Here is a 21854-nt window from a genome sequence, read left to right as displayed (position 1 = left end):
AACTTTAGGATAACTGCTGTAGTTTCCAGTGGAGGGACTAGGGATTAATAAAAATGACAGTAGTAAAATAAAAGTAAATTGAGCCTTAATGAGTAGTCGATGCCACTGCGAACTTGGTGCCCCAGTCTGAGACCCTCAGGGTTGCCTTGACTCCTCCTGTCCAGCAGGGGGCGCGGGCCCGGGCCGCTCCCGCATTTACACTGCGCTCGGTGTCAGAGTTGACTGCGCCGCGCTCCCTGGTTCGCAGGCTCGTTCTAGACCGGCTGCGGGCGGTGGCGACCCCCGAGTGCACGCGATCCCCCCCGGCCGGCGCGGCCCCGAGCACCGCGGCATGAGCGGGTGACCGAGCGCGGGGCCGAGCGGGAGGTGGCCGTGGCCAAGGTAAGCGCGGCGCGGAAGGGCTGCGCTTCGAGCCCGGGCCTCCCCGGGGCTGCTTGGGCCGCGCGGGGGTCCGGGGCCTTGCGGGGACCCTCCGCGTCCTGTGCGGGGTCCACGCGGCCTGGCCCGACCCTCCGCGCGCCTGGCTTCGCACCGGGGGGCTCACACCCCCAGCCCCTGCGAGTCTCCCGGCGACCTGCACTGGCCACTACCCGCAGGTCCCGCCCTGCACCTGGACCCACCCCTTCCTGCTGCCACCCGGACCCCACGACGGGTGGGGACAGCACCCAGGGGACCTGGGCCCCGGGCACCCACTGCAGGCACGCGGGCATTTGGAGCCTTTCTTCCTTTCTTTCTTTCTTTCTTTCTTTCTTTCTTTCTTTCTTTCTTTCTTTCTTTCTTTCTTTCTTTCTTTCTTTCTTTCTAATTTCAGTACATTTTATTTACTTTTAAAAGAGACAAACTGAAAAGAGGGAGACTTCTTGCAGCTTTCCCCCCACCCCCTGCAGGTCTGGCGTTTGTTTTAATGATATGGAAAGAAATTGAGGGGCCAGTTGGTGGTGCACCAGGATGAGCGCACATGTTATGATACACAAGGACCCGGGTTCGAGCCCCCAGTCCCCACCTGCAGAGAGAAAGCTTTGCGAGTGGTGAAGTAGTGCTGCAGGTGTCTCTCTGCTTCTTTACCCCTCTATCTCCCCAACCCTCCCAATGTCTGACGGTCTCTATCCAATAAACAAGTAAAAATTAATAATTTAAAAAGTCAGAAAGAAATTGAGAGACCAGCAGACATCAGAGTACTGTTCAGCTCTGGCTCATGGGGGTGCTGAGGAATGAACCCTAGGACCTCAGAGCCTCAGGCAGGAAATTCTTGTGCAGAACCAGTAACTATACCGTCTTTCTGGCCTGGCATTTGGAGTTTCATGGCTGGTGCTGGGAACTAGATCTTTGTGTACAGTTCAGAGATGCAAATAGTCGACCTGGGGGAACTGGTTGGGAAGTGCTTGGCTAGAAGGGTCCTTGACTCACTGGTCTGAAGAGGTTTTGAAAGAAGAATCAGTCGATTTCAATTCCTCCAGGTCAATTGAGTGCGCTGAGCACGAAGTTGGTCACGGTGTGTACATTTCAGAGCTCAAAGGCTATCCTGGGTCATAACATGGAATGACTCAGTCTCCATGCTCCCTCACTTCCGCTGGGTTTCTGCCTGCCTGCACAGGCTGGCCCAAGTGGGTTGATTTGTGGTGCTTATGTGTATGCTGGCATTGCCAACTGAGGAGTGATAAAAGGTGTATTCAACCTGGGCTCTATTATTATTTTTTTTAAAGATATTTTGTTATATTTTAATGAAAGACCGGAGTACTGCTCAGCTTTGGCTAATGGTGGTGCAGGGGATTGAATATGGGACTTTGAAGCCTCAGACATGAAAGTCTTTTTGCAGAACTATTATGCTATCTCTCTCCATCCTCCCCCCCATCTCTCTCTCTCTCTCACACACACACAATCTGTTTTTTTAAAAGTATTTATTTCCTTTTTTGTTGCCCTTGTTGTTTTACTTGTTGTTGTAGTTACTATTGTTGTTGATGCTGCCATTGTTGGATAGGACAGAGAGAAATTAGAGGGGGGGGGAGACAGAGAGGGGGGAGAAAGATAGACACCTGCAGATCTGCTTCACCGCCTGTGAAGCGACTCCCCTGCAGGTGGGGAGCCGGGGCTCGAACCAGGATTCTCACGGTGGTCCTTGCGCTTTGCGCCACGTGCGCTTAACCCGCTGCGCTACCATCCAACTCCCACAATCTGTTTTTTTAAGGGTAATCAAAGGAGGCAGTATCAGATGGAGAATGTCATTCCCCTGACTCCTAGTCTGGGCATTTCAGTGTGTGACATGGGGCCGGTGACAGTCCTGCTGGTACACTTTCCCTTTCTATAAAAGGAGCATAGTGATGACTTGTCACATGGTACTGCTATGAGGATTAAAGTCTGCACAAGTTCCTAAAAAACGGATGGATCGTAAGGGGCTGGCTGGTGGCGCACCTGGTTAAGCGCACATGTTACAATGTGCAAGGACACAGGTTCAAGCCCTCAGTCCCCCACCTGCAGGGGGAAAGCTTTGCAAGTAGTGAAGCAGTGCTGCAGGTGTCTCTCTGTCTCTCTCTCTCCCTCTCTGTCACCTTCTTCCCTCTCGATTTCTGACTGTCTCTCTCAAATAAGTATTAAAAAATAAAATAAAATAAAACAAAACGGATCTTAACACGTAGCAAATCTTCAGCATAGCTACCAGCTATTTAGTTTTATACTTAGTGTTAGTTACACTATGATTCTCATGGTCAAAGGGACTCTTCAAAATACTTCAGGAGTGAATAGCATAATAGAACTTAGGTAGAGATAGATAGAGAGAATGAAAGAGGCTACAAACTTCCTCCAGTGTGGTGGGGCCAGACTTGAATCTGGGCTGTGCACATGGCAAGGTCAGCACACTATCCAAGTGAGCTATTTTTCTGGTCTTATAGCTTTAACGGCTAAGAAGCTTTTATTTTATTATTATTTTTTTAAAAAACTATCACTAATTAAAAAGAAGTCTTTGTTTATTTTCAATACAGACAGAGAAATTGAGAGGGGAGGGTGAAGCAGAGGAGGCTATACACAGAGAGACACCTGCAGCACTGCTTCACCACTTGTGAAGCTTTCTCCCCTTGCAGGTGTGGCCCTGGAGTGAGGGGGCTTGCACCTCAGTCCTTGCATATTGTAAGCAGGTGCACTCTACTGGGTGCACCACCGCCCAGTGTCAGTCACTAAGAATCTTACCAGGTAAGGGAATGAGTCACAGGCAGGAGTGCACTTCATGCTGTTGCTAACATTTTGGCCCCTTGGTTTTCAGCCATCGCCAGTGTGGCTGTGGCCCCAGGAGGTCGGTCCACTCTTTAGGGGTTCCCTAAAGTGTGATTTAAGGAGATAAGAGATTGTGACTCAAGACACTGAGCTGAGTAGTTGGGGTATAGCCTGAAGCACTGAAGACTGCTCTCCAGGCACATTTTCACAAGAGATAATTCCAGGAACAGGAAGTGCATCTCATCCCAACAGTTGTGTGGGGATTTAAAAGCTTTTCCCAGCGATTGCATGCTTGTCAACTAGCCAGATGATTCCAGTGTTTGGCAGTGAAGGTTTAATGTGTTTCAAGGAGGGCGAAGTCTATGGGGCTTTGCTGGGATATTCTCATTTTGACCGAGGTACCGTGTTCGGTGGAGGTAGCATTCACTAGTAGAAGATGCCTTGTAGTTTGTTCTCTTCAGGGAAGCTCAGTGGTGGTAGGTGTAGATGCCCTCATGGGATGGAAGGATTTGGACCTGTTTCCTTGAATGATGGTTTTGGGGACGCCTATCTTTCTGTGCTTTGATACGGGAAACTTCTCTGATAGCTAGGTTCTGCATGTTATAGGGCCATGGTCAGAGTGGCAAGTCAGGAGTTCGGTCCAGTCTTGCTGGAAGCAAAAGGGACAAGGCCTACATAGCCCAGGCAGGGGCTATGATAAAGGCAGGGGCTGGCATCGTAATGGAGTTCTTCGGATGTGTTTATGTGGGTGCACTAGTAGTGTTCTTGGGGTGTGTTTTGTGGGCTGGATGATGAGAGAGGGGAAATAGGCAGGCGTGGGTACAGAATATTTGATCTGTAAAAGTGCCCATCCACCCCTCAGCCCCACCTCCTTGGACATGCTTGCAAGAAAGACTATCAGAACTTATCACTATAACTCAAACTCCACACTGTTTGCCTAGCTCAGCGTTATAACTAGGGCAGTGATCCTCCCCCTGACTGGCCTTCCCTCCTCCCTTAGTCTCTCACTCTGACTTCTGTACTCTAACTTCTGCAAGGCACCTGTACCCACGTGTGTGTGTGTGTGTGTGTGTGTGTGTGTGTGTGTGTGTGTGGTGTGTGTCCTAGTATGACAGAATAGAAGCCTAGGCAGTTGCACTGGAAGCAGCTCTAGCAGGCAGGCCACTACCCTAAGCTGACAGCTGGCACAGGTCCCTCTGCTGGCACTTGGTGAAGTGCTGACAACCCCTAGTACTCTCTAGCATCACAACTGCAAGACTCTTGCCCGTGGTGGGCTGGGCTGTGGTTCAGGTGGGTAAGAATTGGCCACTGCAGGGGCTTCAGCTCTCTTCTCTGTGCGGACCCCGGTCTGCTAAGGATCTTGCTCTCTCCCTTATGCGAGTCAGAATGAACTCAGACACACTGAGTGCCAGGCAGCAAGAGGGAAGGCTCTGTGGCATGCCTGGAGTTTTACCATGGCTGTGGCCAGACGCCAAAGGAAGCTGAACATCCAGCCTTGATTGATTGTCTCAGATAAAGCTGCGACTGTGGTGGCAGGAAAGGGGACACCAAGAGGGGGATATTTGGGGCGAGACACTTGAAGACTTTCAACTCCCACATTCTCTTAGGGCCAGCAGAAGTATCTATCTAGCTCTCTGTTGTAGAGGAGAGCAACCTGCCCTTGCCTGGACACAGAGCAAAGACCTTGCTTGAGGCAGACACCTAGCAAGATGGTGCTCGGCCCCTTCAAGATCTGCCTCCCTTCCCCTCTTCTGCCCTCCCCTCCTTAGCTTTGCTGCAGGAGGAAGTGCAGCTTCCGCTACCATGGAAACAATCTCCTCCTCTCCTTCTTCTGTTAGTGATTTAATAATGATTAACAAGACTGTAAGATAACAGGGAATAATTAATTCCACATAGTTCCCACTTCCAGAGTTCTGCGTCCCATCCTTTCCATTGGAAACTTCCCTATTCTTTATCCCTCTAGGAGTATAGACCAAATTTCTTTATGAAGTGCAGAAGGTGGAAGGTCTGGCTTCTTTAATTGCTTCTCTGCTGATCATGGATGTTGGCGGGTCAAGCCATACTCTCAGCCTGTTTCTGTCTTTCCCTAGTGGGGTAGGGCTCTGGGGAGGTGAGGTCATCTGCCCAGGGAAGTCAGGATGGCTTCAGCCTGATGGCTAAGAGGCAGTAAGATATAAAGCAGGACTAATTGTTTAATAAACAGGAACACAAAGATAAGAACAGAGCAGATGAAACTAGAGGTCTTCATCGGGGAAGAAACTACAATGTTTCTTTTGTGTGTTCCAAGGGGCCCATGACTTTAGTAATTTATGCCTGAGCCTTATAGCTAACATGCAAGTAGATTAAAGCTATTATTTGGGAAGATGGTGTCAGAGTTGAGAATAGGCCTAGGAAACTGGATTAGGGCAGAGAGTAGCTCCTAAATACAAGGAAAGTATATAAATACCATTAGCTGTAAAGTCTATTGATCTGACCCAGAGCCCATATATATTTCCTATTTAGCATAGGAGCCTGTAACTTCTGAGCCCCTGGCAGTCTAATCTCATAGTCTGTGGTGGTCACAGCTGGGAACATTCTAGGCCACCCTCATTTTAGGACCAGTCTTCCTTGAGTGGCAGAGAAGGCTGACCCAGCCTCCCTTTGGAGAGTGGGGCAGTTCATACCATTGTTGCTCTACACTGAGGGCAAGTCCTGGAGAGGCCCACAAGCGGGCTTATGATGATGTTTCTGATGGAAGTGGCCAGTGATGATGGGGAGAGGGATCTGTTAGAGATCTAGGCCCCTAATACCTATATAGGAATCCAAGGATTCCTTGACTAGAGCCCCAGATGATGGGGTGGCCTGGTAATGACCAGAAGGGCCATCATTGAAGTATGCCAGTCTTTTGCCTTTATTTAGCTTTTGTAGTCCTTACTTTACCTGACAAGGTTGGACTTAAAGTGACTGACGGAAGTAAAGTGGTGGGGGGCTGGGTAGGAGAGGAGAGTGTCTAAGTCTTAAGTAGAAAATACCTGACTAGGTGCGTGATGATGTCTTTTTTGGGTCTTTCAACTTGCTTGCTGCACTTACTGAGTCAAAGTGTATTCACCACAGATTATTGAGCACTTTTACTTTTGTAGTGAAGAAGCCACAGAGCCTGGCTTTTAAGACCCAGCAGGAACTGGGGGAGAATGTGTGGGAGTGAATAAGGAGGGCATGTGAGTTCCCTGAGCCGGGCAGTGCCTAGCTGGACGGGAGAGACTGCCGATACGTTTGCTCAGTATTCCTGACCACAACCAGCTACTTGAGGCTTGGATGCAACAGTGGCCATGGGTTTTAGGAGGTTATTTTTGCCTTCCTAAGTTTAGCAGTGCCAAGATATATTTTTGGTTTCCACATCTGCAGGTTGCTTCTGGCTTCCACTGAACAGAGATGAGACGTGCTATTAAATTTTCTACACGATACTGAACAGCCCCACCACAAAAAGAAATTATCTGGACCCAAATGTCAGTAGCATTGAGGTTGAGTGCCGGATAGCCTGAGGGTGCTTCTTCCCGAGCAAGTGCTCTCTGAGTTGGACAGGACTCAACTGGAGCCAACCTAGGATGCTGCCTGGGAGAGGGATCAGGAACTTGTGCCGAGCTAGCGTTGCAGGAGATAGACTCTGGAACTCTCAGAGCTGGAAAGCAATCCCAAGTGTGTTAAAACAGAAGAGCAGCTGTATATATACTCGCAAGTAGGGTGGAAACAGGATGTGAGGTAGAGAGGGTGGAGCAAAAAGAGTGGTGGAAATCAGGGTGTGACAAGGAGAGGGAGGGGGCGAAGCAAAAAGAGAGTATGAACCAGCCGGATTAAACCAATGCCCTGCAGGCATGGCGGTGCGTAGTTAAGCAGGATTAGAGACAGAGGCTTTAAGGGGGGGGGGCTGGCATAGTACCCAACAGTTGAGAAACCCCAACCTACAGTAAATGGGGTGAAGGTGCCAGAGCCGTCTTGGTGGGGAGAATCAGAAGGTCTAGAGAGATGGACATTTGGAACCAGCTTAGGAGGGGCCTGCTCGGTGGTGTACCGGGTTGAGCACACACATTACTGTGCACAAGGACCCGGGTTCAAGCTCCAGGTCCCCAGCTGTGGGGTGGGGGAGGGTTTCATGAGCTGTGATGCACTGCTACAGGTGTTTCCCCCCCCCTTTTTTTTTCATTTTTTCCTCCCTTCTCGGTTATTCTCTGTCCTATCAAATGTTTTAAAAATAAAGAAGAAAGAAAGTAAAGAGGAAGGGAAGAAAGGAAGAGAGAAAGAAGAATATGACCGCTGGTGGCAATAAAAGAGAGAATGAAAGAATGAGGCACGATTTGAGGTGAGAGAAGGACAGCCTGCCCATGTCTCTGGGAGCGTCTACTGTGGTCACTGACGACATGGTTGGTGCCTTTGAGAAGCTCAGGGTTGGCTGGCCTCTGTAGGCTTGGACTGCTTGCAGGACATGTGACCACCGGGTTCCCCGTCATTAGTGAGGCTGGTGGGGTTCTGGAATAGCAGGGTGGTGGCACTAGCATCAGAGGCAAGGCAGACACCATGTCCCAAAAGGACAGGAAGGCCCAGCATGCAGTGGCTGTGTCCTGACTCACGATGATGCTAACAGCATGATGTTCTTTTTTTAAAAAAAATTTTATTATTTATTATTTATTTATTTTTCCCTTTTGTTGCCCTTGTTTTTTATTGTTGTAGTTATTATTGTAGTTGTTGTTGGATAGGACAGAGAGAAAATGGAGAGAGGAGGGGAAGAAAGAATGGGAGAGAAAGACAGACACCTGCAGACCTGCTTCACCACCTGTGAAGCGACTCCCCTGCAGGTGGGGAGCCAGGGGGCTCGAACCAGGATCCTCATGCCAGTCCTTGTGCTTTGCGCCACGTGCACTTAATCCGCAATGCTACCGCCTGACCCCCCCCCAGCATGGTGTTCTTAAGGACAGTGTAGACTAGCAGATTGCATGACTGGGTCGAATTAGGGAAAACATAAAAAATAAAAACCAGTAGCTGGCAAGTAGAAAGCTGATGTCAGCTTCCCTATGGAAAAGTCATTATGCATCTCCAAATTTTCACATCTGAGTCAGTTTTCACACCCATAGTCTTTGGACTGAGGGGGAGACTGGATCTCATTGAAGGACTTTGCAGCTTCCCTGCAAATTTAGACATGGAACTCAGCCTTTCCCAGAAAGAGCAGCAGCCGTCTGTCACCCTGACTATATGCACAAAGAGGGGATGATGTCCTGACCTTCAGAGGGCTGTTAATGCAGAGTCTAAGCTGATGGTAGCCTCAGGCATCCCTCGGGCAGTAGTGCACAGGGCTTGCTCATTCTGTGGGCCTCATGGCTCTTAGGAGGGTTCGGTGCAGCCCTAAGAGCTCCTGTTGGCCAAAGCAGTAGCCAGCTTCATAACACTCCCTGCTGACTTTCCCTGGTTCTCTTGTCTCTCTTCTTGCTCTGTCAATCCAGCTCTCTGAAGTTACCCTTCATGTAAGGAAACTACCAGCACCCCGTCCTACCTCAGTCTTTTGTTGGGGAGGTGGGTGGATGCTGGCGGTGGAGGGGAATGAAATTGAGGTAGAGAGGGCTGGGTGCTAGTGCACCTGGTTGAGCGCACATGCTGAAATTGACAGGTAGAGAGGGAATGTGATGCTCTGTGCTATCAGCCCTGGCCTCTTTCCAGCCCTTCTGCCAACTCCTTGGGACTCTGGAGTCAGGACGCATTCCTGCCAAGGGAGTTCCTGTGGCTCCACGTCCTTGCCAACACTGGCTGGTGTTGGACTGTCAGATTTGCCCAACCTTGGCATAGGAGTCCTCACTGCAGTTTTGCTTTCCCCAACCATTAATAAGAACCCACTTTTTTTCTCCCCTTTCATATGTCTGTCTGGTTTTGGTTCCTTTTTTTTTTTTTTTTTTTTTTGTGAAATTCTTGTTTAATTTTGTTTTTCATTTGTTCATTTTGGGAGGTTAATTGTCATTGTGATTGTTTTAATTAATTAATTTGATAAAGACAGAAGAAAATCAAGAGGGGAAGGGAAGTAGGGAGAGAGGCAGGGAGTCACCTGGAGTACTGCTTCACTGCTTATGAAACTTCCCCTCCTACAGGTGGGAACCTGGGGCTTGAACCTGGGGCTTTGACATGGTAACATGTGCGCCTAAACAGGTAGGTGTACCACCAACTGGGCCCTGTTACTTTTTTCCTACTCTGTTGGAGCTTTTGACTCTTAGTTCTTACTAGGTCTATGTATTACAAAAATCTTTTTTCACCCCCAAATATCATCCTTAGAGCATTTTTTTTTTTTTTTTGACAAACGGAAGTTAATGGTAACACGGAATTTTTCATTTTACACTTTTTGGTATTTTGTTTTAGAATCTCGGCCCAGAAATGGTAGACGCTCTCTTGAATATTTTATGGATTTCCCCACTTCCTGTAGCTACTTACAGCACGGCAGCTAAATTCAGGAGGACAAATGCCAGCAGCAGCAGGGCCACTTAATGCCGGGACTCAAAGTCCCTTGAATGTCACTTTGCCACATTCTCTTGGGCAAAGCCTGTCTCAAGGCTAGTCTGATTTCAAGGGAAGGGAAGGGAAATGAGCCCTACCTTTTGATTAGGAAAAGTGGCAATGGGTAGAATCACTGACACCCATCTTTGACTCTCCCCAGTTCTTCTTTTCACCTATTTGTGTCTTCTGCCACCTTTGCTGTACGATAATGTTTATCTTATTTCAAAGTCGATGCTGATTCTTGTCTTTTCTATTACCTGTCATCCCCCGTCACTTTCAGGATACTTCCTGAGCGATTGTTTTACATCTGACATTTTGTTAGAGTCCAGTATGTCTTCCTTTCTGCTGTAGAACTGAAGTCCCTCTGAAGAAGGGTCTGCACTGTCTTCTTTGTTTCCTTCTCAGCACATGTAGGTGCCCAAGAGAGTCCTAGACTAGTGAAAGCAGATTATGGGAAGCCAGGCATCAGTTTGCACAAGGAAGTGTTGCTCATGTTAGGCAACTGTTTTTTTAAAAAAGTGAAACAACTCTCTTTAGCGATTTCACTTCCAATTTTTCTTTCTTGGTTATATCCCCACAGTGACTGGCTTGCTTTTCAAGTGACTGTAAATTTATAGTGGAGTGATATTTTACATTATGTATTAATTTTATATGAAATAATTCATATGAACATTAAGCATCTCAGAGACTGTATATTCAAATATGTAAATGTATGTCCATAAGAAGAATAAAAGATTCATTTTCATTATTTCATCAAACCTCTTCAGGCAAAGAAATTTTTTTTTTTAAGTCCAACAGTTTTTTCAGGGGTCATTTGCCACAATCAGTACTTCTCTCTCTCCAAGACTTATTTACTGTTATGAGTGAGAAAGACCAGAACACTGCCCAGCTCTGACATATGGTGGTGCCTGGGATTGAACCCAGGTCCCTAAGTACTTCTTTTGTCTTCCCTCTCGCCCATGGTCACCAGGAGCGTGAGGAAGAGGCTGTCTGTGTCATTATGTGTGCGTCGGTCAAGTACAATATCCGGGGTCCCGCCCTCATCCCAAGAATGAAGACCAAGCACCGAATCTACTACATCACCCTCTTCTCCATCGTCCTCCTGGGCCTCATCGCCACTGGCATGTTTCAGTTCTGGCCCCACTCCATTGAGTCGTCCAGCGACTGGAATGTGGAGAAGCGTAGCATCCGGGATGTGCCGGTGGTCCACCTGCCGGCCGACAGCCCGGTCCCCGAGCGGGGTGACCTCAGCTGCAGGATGCACACGTGCTTCGACGTCTACCGCTGTGGCTTCAACCCCAAGAACAAGATCAAGGTGTACATCTACGCCCTCAAGAAGTACGTGGACGACCTGGGTGTCCCCGTCGGCAACACCATCTCCCGGGAGTACAACGAGCTGCTCACGGCCATCTCGGACAGCGACTACTACACAGACGACATCAGCCGGGCCTGCCTTTTCGTCCCGTCCATCGACGTGCTCAACCAGAACACGCTGCGCATCAAGGAGACGGCACAGGCGCTGGCCCAGCTCTCCAGGTGTGTCCTGCAGGGGGCAGGGCAAAGGGGGTGTCCCTACTCCTGAGCCGGCTCCAGGCGGGACACCCTCGCTGTGGCATCAGGGTCCGAGGGCAGCCAAGCCAGCAGCACCCCGGCTCTGGGTCCCCAGCTTCTTAAAGTTCAAAAAGGACGACCTGTCCTCCCGTATTCTCCCTTTTCTTTTTACAGGTTGGTTGATTGATTTTATGAAAGAGAGAGAGAGAGAGAAAGAAACCAGAGCACCCTGATGGCATAGGCACTGCCTGGGATCGAGTTGGACCAGGGCTGCAGGCACACAAGTTCTGTGCTCCAGCTATGAAGCCACCTCCCTCAGCTGCCCCCCCACCCCCATCTTTCCTTTTAGACTAAACGCTCCTCTCTGGATTATTTGCACGGTAGCTGTTTACTGGAGAAAATCTGAAAATGCAAGGAAGCAAAAAGAGGAATGTAAGAGGAATCTTGCCTCTCTGAGATCCCCATTAATATTTTGACTTTTCCAGTCACTTTCGTATAAAAATACATACCTCTGAACATACAATATGTATTCTTTTCCTGCCTTCCTCCTCTCAGTGTATCATAAATATAGCTCCAAAATATTTGATATTCTACTACGTAACTTTAAGGATTGTGTAGTATTCCGTTTCCTGAATGTTCTATTGTGTATATATATATATATATATATATATATATACATATATATATATGTATGTATTTAAAAAAGTATTTTATTCATTTATTAATGAGAAAAATAGGAGGAGCGAAAGAAAGAACCAGACACCACTCTGGTACATGTGCTGCTGGGGACTGAAATCAGGACCTCATGCTTGAGAGTCTAATGCTTAATCTACTGTGCCACCTCCCAGACCACTTATGTAGCCTTCTGTCACCTTTTTAAAAAAAAAATTATTTAGCATGACTGAACTTTCAGATGGTTTAGGAGTATTTTAAAAATATTTTGTTTATTTTAATCAGAGAGAGAGAGAGAGAGAGAGAAAGATGTAGAGAAAAAGAAAGAGACCAGAGCACTGCTCAGCTCTGGCATATAGTGGTGCTGGGGATTGAACCAAGGTCCTCAGAACCTCAGGTATGAAAGTCATTTGCATAACCATTATGCTATCTCCCCAGCCCACGGATTTTGTTTTTACAAGCAGTTCTGTAGTGCACAGGTGTGGAATCCATAGCCACCCATTCTCCCTTTCCAGGAACCCGGCTGGCCCCTGAGATACTATTGGGGTTGCTTGGAGGAATTCACTCTTGTGCACCTCAAATGTGGCTTTGTTTTGATTTGGGGAGACAGGCGGCTTGTCACCCAGGAACTGACGCTTGAGTTTTTGTTCCTGCACAGTCAACATGTATGTACATTCTCTTACCTGTTTACTTTTTTTTTTTTTTTAAATAGGTGGGATCGAGGTACAAATCACCTGCTCTTCAACATGTTGCCTGGAGGTCCCCCAGATTATAATACTGCCCTGGATGTCCCGAGAGACAGGTATGTGTACTTGGGCCAAACCCTGTGACGGATTTCTGAGGATTAACTAAGCAAGCGCTAGGCCCTTTCATTCATGTGAAGTAAGATTCCCAAGCCCATTAGGACAGACACTGTGGTTGGAGTAGGTCATGGAAACAGAGATTGTTCTAGGCATTTTCCTCCCCATGCTGGGAAGTAGCTGCTTAGATCTGTTGTGGAAACAGCTGGAGCTGATGTTTTAGCGTAACATCTGACAAGCTTACTTTTCCTCCTTAGCCTGGTTCCTGTTCTCTTGAGCACAGCACCCCTGACCACGAAAGCCTGGTTCGGGACTGTATTGTGCCTACTACCTGTGAATTTGGGAGTTGTTTTTTTAAATTTATTTATAAAATAAATATCGACGAGACCATAGGATAAGAGGGGGTACAATTCCACACAATTCCCACCACCAGAACTCTGTATCCCATCCCCTCCCTTGAAAGCTTTCCTATTCTTTATCCCTCTGGGAGTATGGACCCAGGATCATTATGGGTGCAGAAGGTGGGAGGTCTGGCTTCTGTAATTGCTTCTCCACTGAACATGGACTCTGGCAGGTTGCTCCATACTCCCAGCCTATCTCTCTCTTTCCCTAGTGGGGCAGGGATCTGGGGAGGTGGGGCTCCAGGACACATTGGTGGGGTCGTCTGTCCAGGGGAGTCAGGTTAGCTTCATGGTAGCGTCTGCAACTTGGTGTCTGAAAAAGCTCAACAAATTGTTTAATAATCAGGAACCTAAAGGCAAGAATATAGCAGATGAGATTTGGGGTCTCCATTTTGGAAAAAGCTAGTAGGTCATTGTAGGTATATTCCAAGGGGCCTATGACATTACTAATTTTTGTCTGCTCCTGACAGCTAACATGCAGGTGGACTAAAGATATTGTCTGGGGTGATGGTGTCAGAATTGGAAATAGGACTAGAAAGCTGGATCAGGGAAGAGAGTAGCTAATTTGAGATTTTTTTTTTTTTTGCCAAAAGTAAAGTCACAGCTTATTGGGGAAGAAAGGGCACTGATGTGTAAAAGTCACAGCCCAAGTCTACAGTGAAGGGGAAGTGAGGACACTCTGATTCCATTTACTCTTCTTTCAGGCAGTAGGGTCCTTCCTTCCTTCCTTCCTTCCTTCCTTCCTTCCTTCCTTCCTTCCTTCCTTCCTTCCTTCTCCTCCTCCTTCTCCTACCCCCTACCCCCATCCCCATGTCTTTTCTTCCTAAGAAAACCTTTCAAATAGTTGTGGAAGGGGGCGGCCATAGTGGCAGGATGGCATTTTGAGTTTGCTGACTGTATTGGCTGACCCTTTGTGTGTTGACTGAACCACTTTGTCTGGAGACTGGAAGCACAGCTATGAGATGCCAGGATTCTTGACTAGATCCTTTCCTAATACTTGGATCATAGCTTTCAGGAAAGTGCAAAGCATGGACCCAGGACCACAGGGTCCTAAGAAATACTCAAGGTATAGGATTGTGATGTAGTAATTCATGTAGAGGAGACTGATTTTTATTTTTATTCACCAGAGCAGTGCTCAGCTCTGAGTTATGATTATTGTCCAGGGGATTCAACCTAGGACTTTAGAGCCTCAGGCCTGAGTGTTTTAAATTTTTTTTAAAAACTTAAAAATTAATTGGATAAGATAGCCAGAAGTAGAGAGGGAAAGGAGTGATAGAGACAGATGGGTAGGTGTGTGTGTGTGTGTGTGTGTGTGTGTGTGTGTGGAGATGGGAGGTAACACAGCAGATTAAGCGCACATGGTGCAAAGCGCAAGGATCAGTACAGGATTCTGGTCGAGCCCCCAGTTCTTCACCTGCGCGGAGGGGATCACTTCACAGGTGGTGAAGCAGGTCTGCTGGTATCCGTCTTTCTCTCCCCCCTTTGTCTTCTCCTCCTCTCTGGATTTCTCTCTGTCCTATCCAACAACAATGACAGCAATAACAACAACAACGATAAACAATAAGGGCAACAAAAGGGAAAAATGGCCTCCAGGAGCAGTGGATTCGAGTCCAGGCACCGAGCCTCAGCAATAACCTTGGAGGTGAGAGAGAGAGAGAGAGAGGCGCATCTGCAGCCCTGCTTTACTACTCAGGAAGCATTTCTTCTACAGGTGGGGGACCAGGGGCTCAAACCTGGGTCCTTTCACACTAACATGTGTGCTCAACCAGTTGCACCACCACCTGGTCCTGACATAAGAGTTTTTAGCATAACCATTACGCTATCTCCCTCACCGAGAAGAACATATTTTATTTATTTTTTATTTTTTAATTTTTATTACTAAAAAAATCTTTTAAATTCATTTATTATTGGATAGAGACAGAGACAAATTGAGAGGGGGCAGGGGAGATAGAGAGGGAAAGAAACAGAGACACCTGCGGCCTTGTTTCACCACTTGTGAAGCTTTTCCCCTGCAGGTGGGGACCAGGGGGCTTGAACTTGGGTCTATAAGCACTGTAGTGAGCACGTAACTACCTGGCCTCAAGCAGATCCAATTACTCTCAAAGTGACTGTTACTGACAAAGGTAAGAGAACAGCCTGAGACCAGCTCTGTTCTTAACACTGTCACTTAGCAAAATCTGTACTTTGTCCTGCCTTTCCCCAGAAGATTAAACCTAAGTCCTCTTTTTTCAAAGGATTGAGCTTCTATCTGGAACTACAATCATCACTAGACAGACACCCCAGAGCCCCTCCTCAGCTTTGGTGTAGACACCGCTGTGGACAGTAGAGGGCAGCAGAAGCACACAGATAGCCTAGAATCCCACAAAATACAGGGGAATTGGCTCTCAGCCCCCATGAGGCTGTGCTCTTGAGTGGGCTACTGTTTTATGGGCTTAGTTGTGCAGGGAAAGTGAAATATTTAGCGGAGAACGGAAGGACAAGAGCTGTTAGGAATGCTTAGTCGTCTTCACCTGCTGGGTTGGGATTATTTTAAGAAGGGCTTAATTTTGTTTGGGGGGCATTTCACTCTGCTGACATCTTGGGGTATTTGTCCGCAAGGGGGAAGGATTTTGTTTTTATCAAGCGCACATGTTAAGTGGAGTTTCATTTCTCTGCAGGAAAGTGTCAAGTAGTCAGGAGAAAGTGTAAGTTCTTACTGCTGCTGAGGTGTTAGGGATCAGGGATGTGAAATCATTTTCCCCGTGCATATATTTTCGTAAGCGATTAAGGGAATCCTCTAGCAATCTTATCTACTTTCTCTTGGCATGTGAGGAACTTTGATTTGGAATGTAGGTGGCCTTCTGGTTGGGGTTAGGAATAGTAGATTTGTTTGTTAATTTTTCTTACCCCTTTTCTTTGCTTCTGGAGTCAGAGGAGGCAAAAAACAACTAGCATGGAATGGCTTTTATATCAGTATTACGGTATTATCAGATGATTCAGAAATTAGAGAACCGATGGGCTAGATTAGACTGCTTCCCGGACCGCCTGAAGTCCATAATGCTAGGTACTTCAAGAGTCATTCCACTCAGGGAAATGCAGGAACTAAAAGGAGGAAATGTCTACTTGGTGAATATATTTTAGATGTTATTTAAGCCTGTTTGTACTTCCTTTTCAGTTTTTTAAAAAAAATCATACACATGATACCCATCTACCTTCTTGGGATAAGTTTTTAAGAGGTGCAGATGCATAAGGAGTGTAATGTGAAATTAGGCTTCCACTTAGCCTCTGTTTTCACTCCCTCACTGAGAAATACAGGTGGCGGACTTACTGCTCTAACCATGTGTCTCTAGCGCTGTACTCTGTGCTTTCATACAGAACACAGAAGAATTGGGGGCCGGGTGGTAGCACAATGGGTTAAGCTCACATGGCACAAAGCGCAAGGACCAGCTTAAGGATTCCAGTTGGAGCTCTCTGCTCCCCACCTGCAGGGGGGTTGCTTCACAGGCGGTGAAGCAGGTCTGCAGGTGTCTGTCTTTCTCTCCCCCTCTCTGTCTTCCCCTCCTCTCTCCATTTCTCTCTGTCCTATCCAACAACATAGATGGCAATAACAACAACAATAATAGTAACTGTAAACAACAAGGGCAACAAAAGAGAAAAAAAATGGCCTCCAGGAGCAGTGAATTTGTAGTGCAGGCACCGAGCCCCAGCAATACAAATATATATATTTTTTAATATTTACTTTATTTATTTATTCCATTTTGTTGCCCTTGTTGTTTTATTGTTGTAGTTATTATTATTGTTTTTGTTGTTGGATAGGACAGAGAGAAATGGAGAGAGGAGGGGAAGACAGAGAGGAGAAGAGAAAGAGAGACACCTGCAGACCTGCTTCACCGCCTGTGAAGGGACTCCCCTGCAGGTGGGGAGCCGGGGTTCGAACCGGGATCCTTATGCCGGTCCTTGTGCTTTGCACCACCTGCGCTTAACCCGCTGCGCTACAGCCCGACTCCCGCAATACAAATATTTTATACTTGAGAAATTTGCAGCCCTGATTGTCTGCGTGGTTTTATTTTTAAAGGTTTATTTATTTTTTACTTGGCTGACATGAGAGAAAGAGAGAGAGAGAGAGAAAGAAATTTAGGGGAAAGAGAGAAGCCAGAGCACCACTCTGGTACCTACAATACCGGGGCTCACATTGGGAACCTGAGGCAGCTGAGCCCCCCACTCTCCCAACTGGACTGTTTCCCTATGTGCTTCCTGCATAGCTGTAAAGACAGCAAGGGCAAACTGTAGTTGAACTGTGTGTGGGACTGTGAGTACTCAGCTAGGAGAAGCATGAGTATGTCCAGAGCCGGGGCAGTGGAATACGTGAGACAGAGGGAAGAAGACTGGGTGACAGGTATCCTAGAGTTAGGACGCCCTGAGTAGAGCCGAACTGTAAAAGGATATTTCCGTGCAGAGTGTGTGACTTAGCATGCAATCTGCCAGGAATCTGATGTAGTCAGCTTTTTTAAATTGTGTTTTGTTTATTTTATTTATTTATTTATTTTATTGTCTTTATTTATTCACTAGAGACAGCCATAAATTGAGAGGGAAGGGGGTGATCAAGAGGAAGAGAGACAGAGAGACACCTGCAGCCCTGCTTCACTACTTATGAAGCTTTCCACCTGCAAGTGGGGACCGGGGACTTGAACTTAGGTCCTTGCGCATTATAACGTGTGTGCGCTCAACCAGGTGCGCCACCACCTGTCCCTCTATTTTTGTTTATTTATTTATTTTATATTTATTTATTTATTTATTTATTTATTTTACCAAAACACTGCTCAGCTCTGGTGGTGCTAGGGATTGATCCTGGGGCTCTGGGGCCTCAGGCATGAGAGTTTCTTTGTATAACCATTATGCTATTTTTTTTCTGCCCATAACTATTATTATTACCTTTTCATTTACTTCCAAGTTCTCTACTTAGTCTCTTACAGCTTTGGAGCCTATCTCTGATTTTTGGGATAGCTAACGAGAAAACAGAATGTACTTCTCTAGAAATTCACTTTTCAGTCAATGTGAAACACGTGTTCTGTGAGGCTGGGAGTGCCTGCGACATTCGCTCCATTAGAACGTTATGGAAGCCTTGGCAGGAAAAGACATAGTGTTAACAGTGAAGTCTTGCCGGTGGCAGGGCTTGTTGAGGCCCCTCTGACTAATTGCACTCTTGCCTCCTTCCTTGATCACAAATGGAGATTGCACATGTCTGATCCATGACAGAAGGCTCGCTTCTGACTGTATGCTTTCCTACCTACACTCAGTGCACCCCCCCCCCCCCAAAGAAACCAACAGCTTGGGGCCTCTGGGACAGAGTAACAGCAAAAATTGCTGTAATCTATCCCTCTTTCCAGTCTCCACAGCTATGCGCACCCCTCTCCTCTGGGACTGCAGGTGTAATTACCTAATCACCCTCTACCTGGCTTACCTAGCTCGTCTGGTGCCTGGATATTGGATCTGTGTTTACTTCTCTCACACAGGTCGTGGGGGCCCATGCATGCAGTCTGCTTGCCATCACAGCCATGGAACCCACCCAAATTCATGTTGGATGGATTCATTGCAGAATGCTAATCAGGAAAAATAAGACCGTATGTTGGTCCTAAGGATGGTCATTAAGTTTTACAGAGTCGACTGGCAGCTGGAGAGGTTTGCAGGCTGCACATTAGCCTCCCTCGCCAGCTCTTGGTTTCGTAAAGCTTACACAAACAGATTGGGATTTCCAGGGGTGGTTTGGAAAAATCTTTGAACTCCAACCGGTCATGTTAGAAGGGAATGCAGGCTGTCGTCGGGGCCAGGGAGGGGATTGGCAGCAATCATCATTGCAAAAAAAAAGAAAAAAAAATGTGGTTTCTCAGTACAGACATTTTGGCTCAGGCTGTGCAGCACATGGAATTGGCAAAACTCGGCCTTGCTAAATGATTTTGATGGGTTTTGGGCCCCAGGGACAGAAAACAGTACAAGTTGGTGTGACAGACACCTGCTTCCTTTCTCTGATGAAGCATCATTGTACAGCTTGCCGGATCCAATCGAAACAATGTGTTCGCAGCTTCCTAGTTAGGAGAATAGAAGCCAGTGCACGCACACTGCAAGAGAAGCAACACAGGTTCCCGTCTGAATTCTGCTTCCTGTTCAGGGAATAGGGCTAGTAAGTAGCTAGAGTGGACCATGAGAGCTGATGGAGGCCATGTCAGTCACTTGTAGCTTCGGGACGACAGTACAAAGAACAGCTGAGGCAGGGACTGGAGAGGGGTAGGGCCAATGCAGCACGAGATAAAATATTTTGCTGTCACCACTCCTTCCTCCCTTCTCCTGACATTCTGGTCAGTGGGTTCCTACATGACTGCCCTAGCCAGCCTTCCTGAGACGATTGGCTGTCTGTCATTCTGGCTACTATAAATGTGTCCTAAGACGAGAGTATGACTTTTGAAAGAGGTGGGTGGGATCTGAACAGGGGAGCAGAAGAGCCGTTCAGAGGGTGTCCCTCTGGGGTGCGGTGGCTCTACGATTGGAAAGTAAGGAGAGACTGCTTCAGACTCCGGGGCTCGAATGGAGCTTGTGTCCGGGAGATGTGGATGTAACGCATTTAGCACAGTGTCTTTGCAGAAAAGTGATGCATCAGTATTAGCTGCTGCTGATCTTGTTAAGACTCAAGTCCTCCCAATCCCTTCACTCAGCGTTGTATTTCTCATTATTTGACAAAACTCTTGGTTTCAGGGCTCTGTTGGCTGGTGGAGGCTTTTCTACATGGACATACCGGCAAGGCTACGATGTCAGCATTCCTGTCTATAGTCCGCTGTCTGCTGAAGTGAACCTTCCAGAGAAAGGACCAGGGTAAGATACATTCAGCATAGCCAGGCATGCTGTAAGATGCTGGGGGGCGGGGGTGGCGGGGGCCCTGTCAGGTTTCAGCATATGAGGCCTTGCAGCGATTGGTGTTGACTGAAAGCCAGTGTCCTTGAGTTTGGGAGCTTCTCCACACTCCTCAGTCCTGTTCAGCCTTCACTTTTCTCTTATCAGTAGATTTGCAGTGAAACCTACACATAGTTTTCTGAATCTGAAAAAATGTAGGGTGCCATTCCCTGTCCTTTACTCCCTATGACAAAAGGATAAATCCTATTGATTCAGCATCCAAAATATTTCTTAGATTTGTCTCTTTCTTTTTTTCTTTTTTAAATTTTGATTTTTTTTTTATCATCTTGATTTATTTATTGGATAGAGACAGCCAGAAATTGAGAGGAGGAGGGGAGATACAGAGGGAGAGAGACAGAGAGACACCTGCAGACTTGCTGCACCACTCACAGAGCTTTGCCCTATTCGACTGGGGGCTCGAACCTGGGTCCTTGTGCACTGTGCGCTCAACCAGGTGTGCTACCACCCAGCCCCAGATTTGTCTCTTTCTATATCTCCGTTGTTCCACCCCATACTCCCAGGCTCTCGTGCTCTCTTGAATCACTAAAATGACCTCCTATGTGTTTCCATGCCTCTAGTCTTACCATCCGCCTCAAGGATAAAGCCCAAACTTTATTATTATTATTTATTATTTATTTATTTATTTATTCCTTTTTGTTGCCCTTGTTTTATTGTAGTAATTATTGTTGCTGTTATTGATGTCGTCATTGTTGGATAGGACAGAGAGAAATGGAGAGAGGAGGGGAAGACAGAGGAAGAGAGAAAGATAGACACCTGCAGACCTGCTTCATCACCTGTGAAGCAACTCCCTTACAGGTGGGGAGCAGGGGCTTGAACCGGGATCTTTACACCGGTCCTTGTGCTTTGCGTCGCCTGCGCTACCGCCCGACTCCTGAGCCCAAACTTTTAATAATGTACTTTAAGGGAGTCGGGCGGTAGCGTAGTAGGTTAAGCACAGGTGGTGCAAAGTGCAAGGACTGGCGTAAGGATCCTGGTTCGAGCCCCCAGCTCTCTACCTGCCGGGGAGTCACTTCACAAGCGGTGAATCAGGTCTGCAGGTGTCTATCTTTCTCTACCCCTCTCTGTCTTCCCCTCCTCTTTCCATTTTTGTCCTATCCAACAACGATGACAACATCAACAACAACAATAACTACAACAACAAAACAACAAAGGCAACAAAAGGGAATAAATAAATATGTATTTTTAAAGTACTTTAAGAGCTTTCCTCAAATGGTCACTGTCTTTCTCTCTAGTTTTGTCTTTTCATCAGTTTCATTTTTTAAACTTTATTATTTATATTATTTGGTTGACCAGAGAGAAATTGAGGAGGAAAGAAGAGGGAGGGAGGGAGGGAGAGAGAGAGAGAGAGAGAGAGAGAGAGAGAGAGAGAGAGAGAGACGGACCTGCAGCACTGCTTTATCACTCGTGAAGCTTTTCTTCGAAAGGTGAGGACCAGGGGCATGAACCTGGGGCTTCGTGTTTGGTAATATGTGCTGCATTTAACCAGGTGTTCCACCGGCCAGCCCTCTGGTTTTATCTTTTCATTCTTCCAGTAAACTTTACACACTGTTTTTTTTTTTGTGGCTGCAAACACTCTCCATTGTCTAGCAGTCTTTTTCCTGGCTTTTAGTGGGCTAATAACCTTTCGGTTTCAAGCAGACTACCACTTGCCGGAGAGACGTTTTCCCAGCCCCCAGGATGGCTCCCACTGGGACCCACACTCCTCGTTGCCACCTCTTGTAAGGCCTGTTGCAATGAAGTGCTCCAACCTTACTGCTTTGGATTTGCAGTGATACTG

General features: G+C 47.1%; 1 protein-coding gene across 8 annotated transcripts in view; it reads left to right on the top strand.

Moving 5' to 3' along the window:
• Positions 1-206: 206 nt before the first annotated feature.
• EXT2 (exostosin glycosyltransferase 2) overlaps positions 207-21854 on the top strand; it is a 221277-nt gene continuing 199629 nt past the window's right edge. For 4 of the 8 annotated variants that reach the window (XM_060176560.1, XM_060176561.1, XM_060176562.1 and 1 more), the window contains exons 1-5: positions 207-381; positions 9312-9369; positions 10682-11247; positions 12647-12736; positions 19862-19978. In XM_060176560.1, coding sequence (XP_060032543.1) covers positions 9346-9369; positions 10682-11247; positions 12647-12736; positions 19862-19978 — 797 coding nt within the window. In that variant the 5' untranslated portion in view covers positions 207-381; positions 9312-9345. Of the gene's footprint in view, positions 382-6588; positions 6690-9311; positions 9370-10681; positions 11248-12646; positions 12737-19861; positions 19979-21854 lie in introns of all 8 variants that reach the window. The other 4 variants (XM_060176563.1, XM_060176564.1, XM_060176559.1 and 1 more) reach the window with 3 other exon arrangements.

The sequence above is a fragment of the Erinaceus europaeus genome, chromosome 17 (assembly GCF_950295315.1).
Source record: "Erinaceus europaeus chromosome 17, mEriEur2.1, whole genome shotgun sequence".
NCBI lineage: Eukaryota > Metazoa > Chordata > Mammalia > Eulipotyphla > Erinaceidae > Erinaceus > Erinaceus europaeus.
The sequence above is the reverse complement of the archived record's forward strand: the minus strand, read 5'-3'. Positions and strand labels throughout refer to the sequence as shown.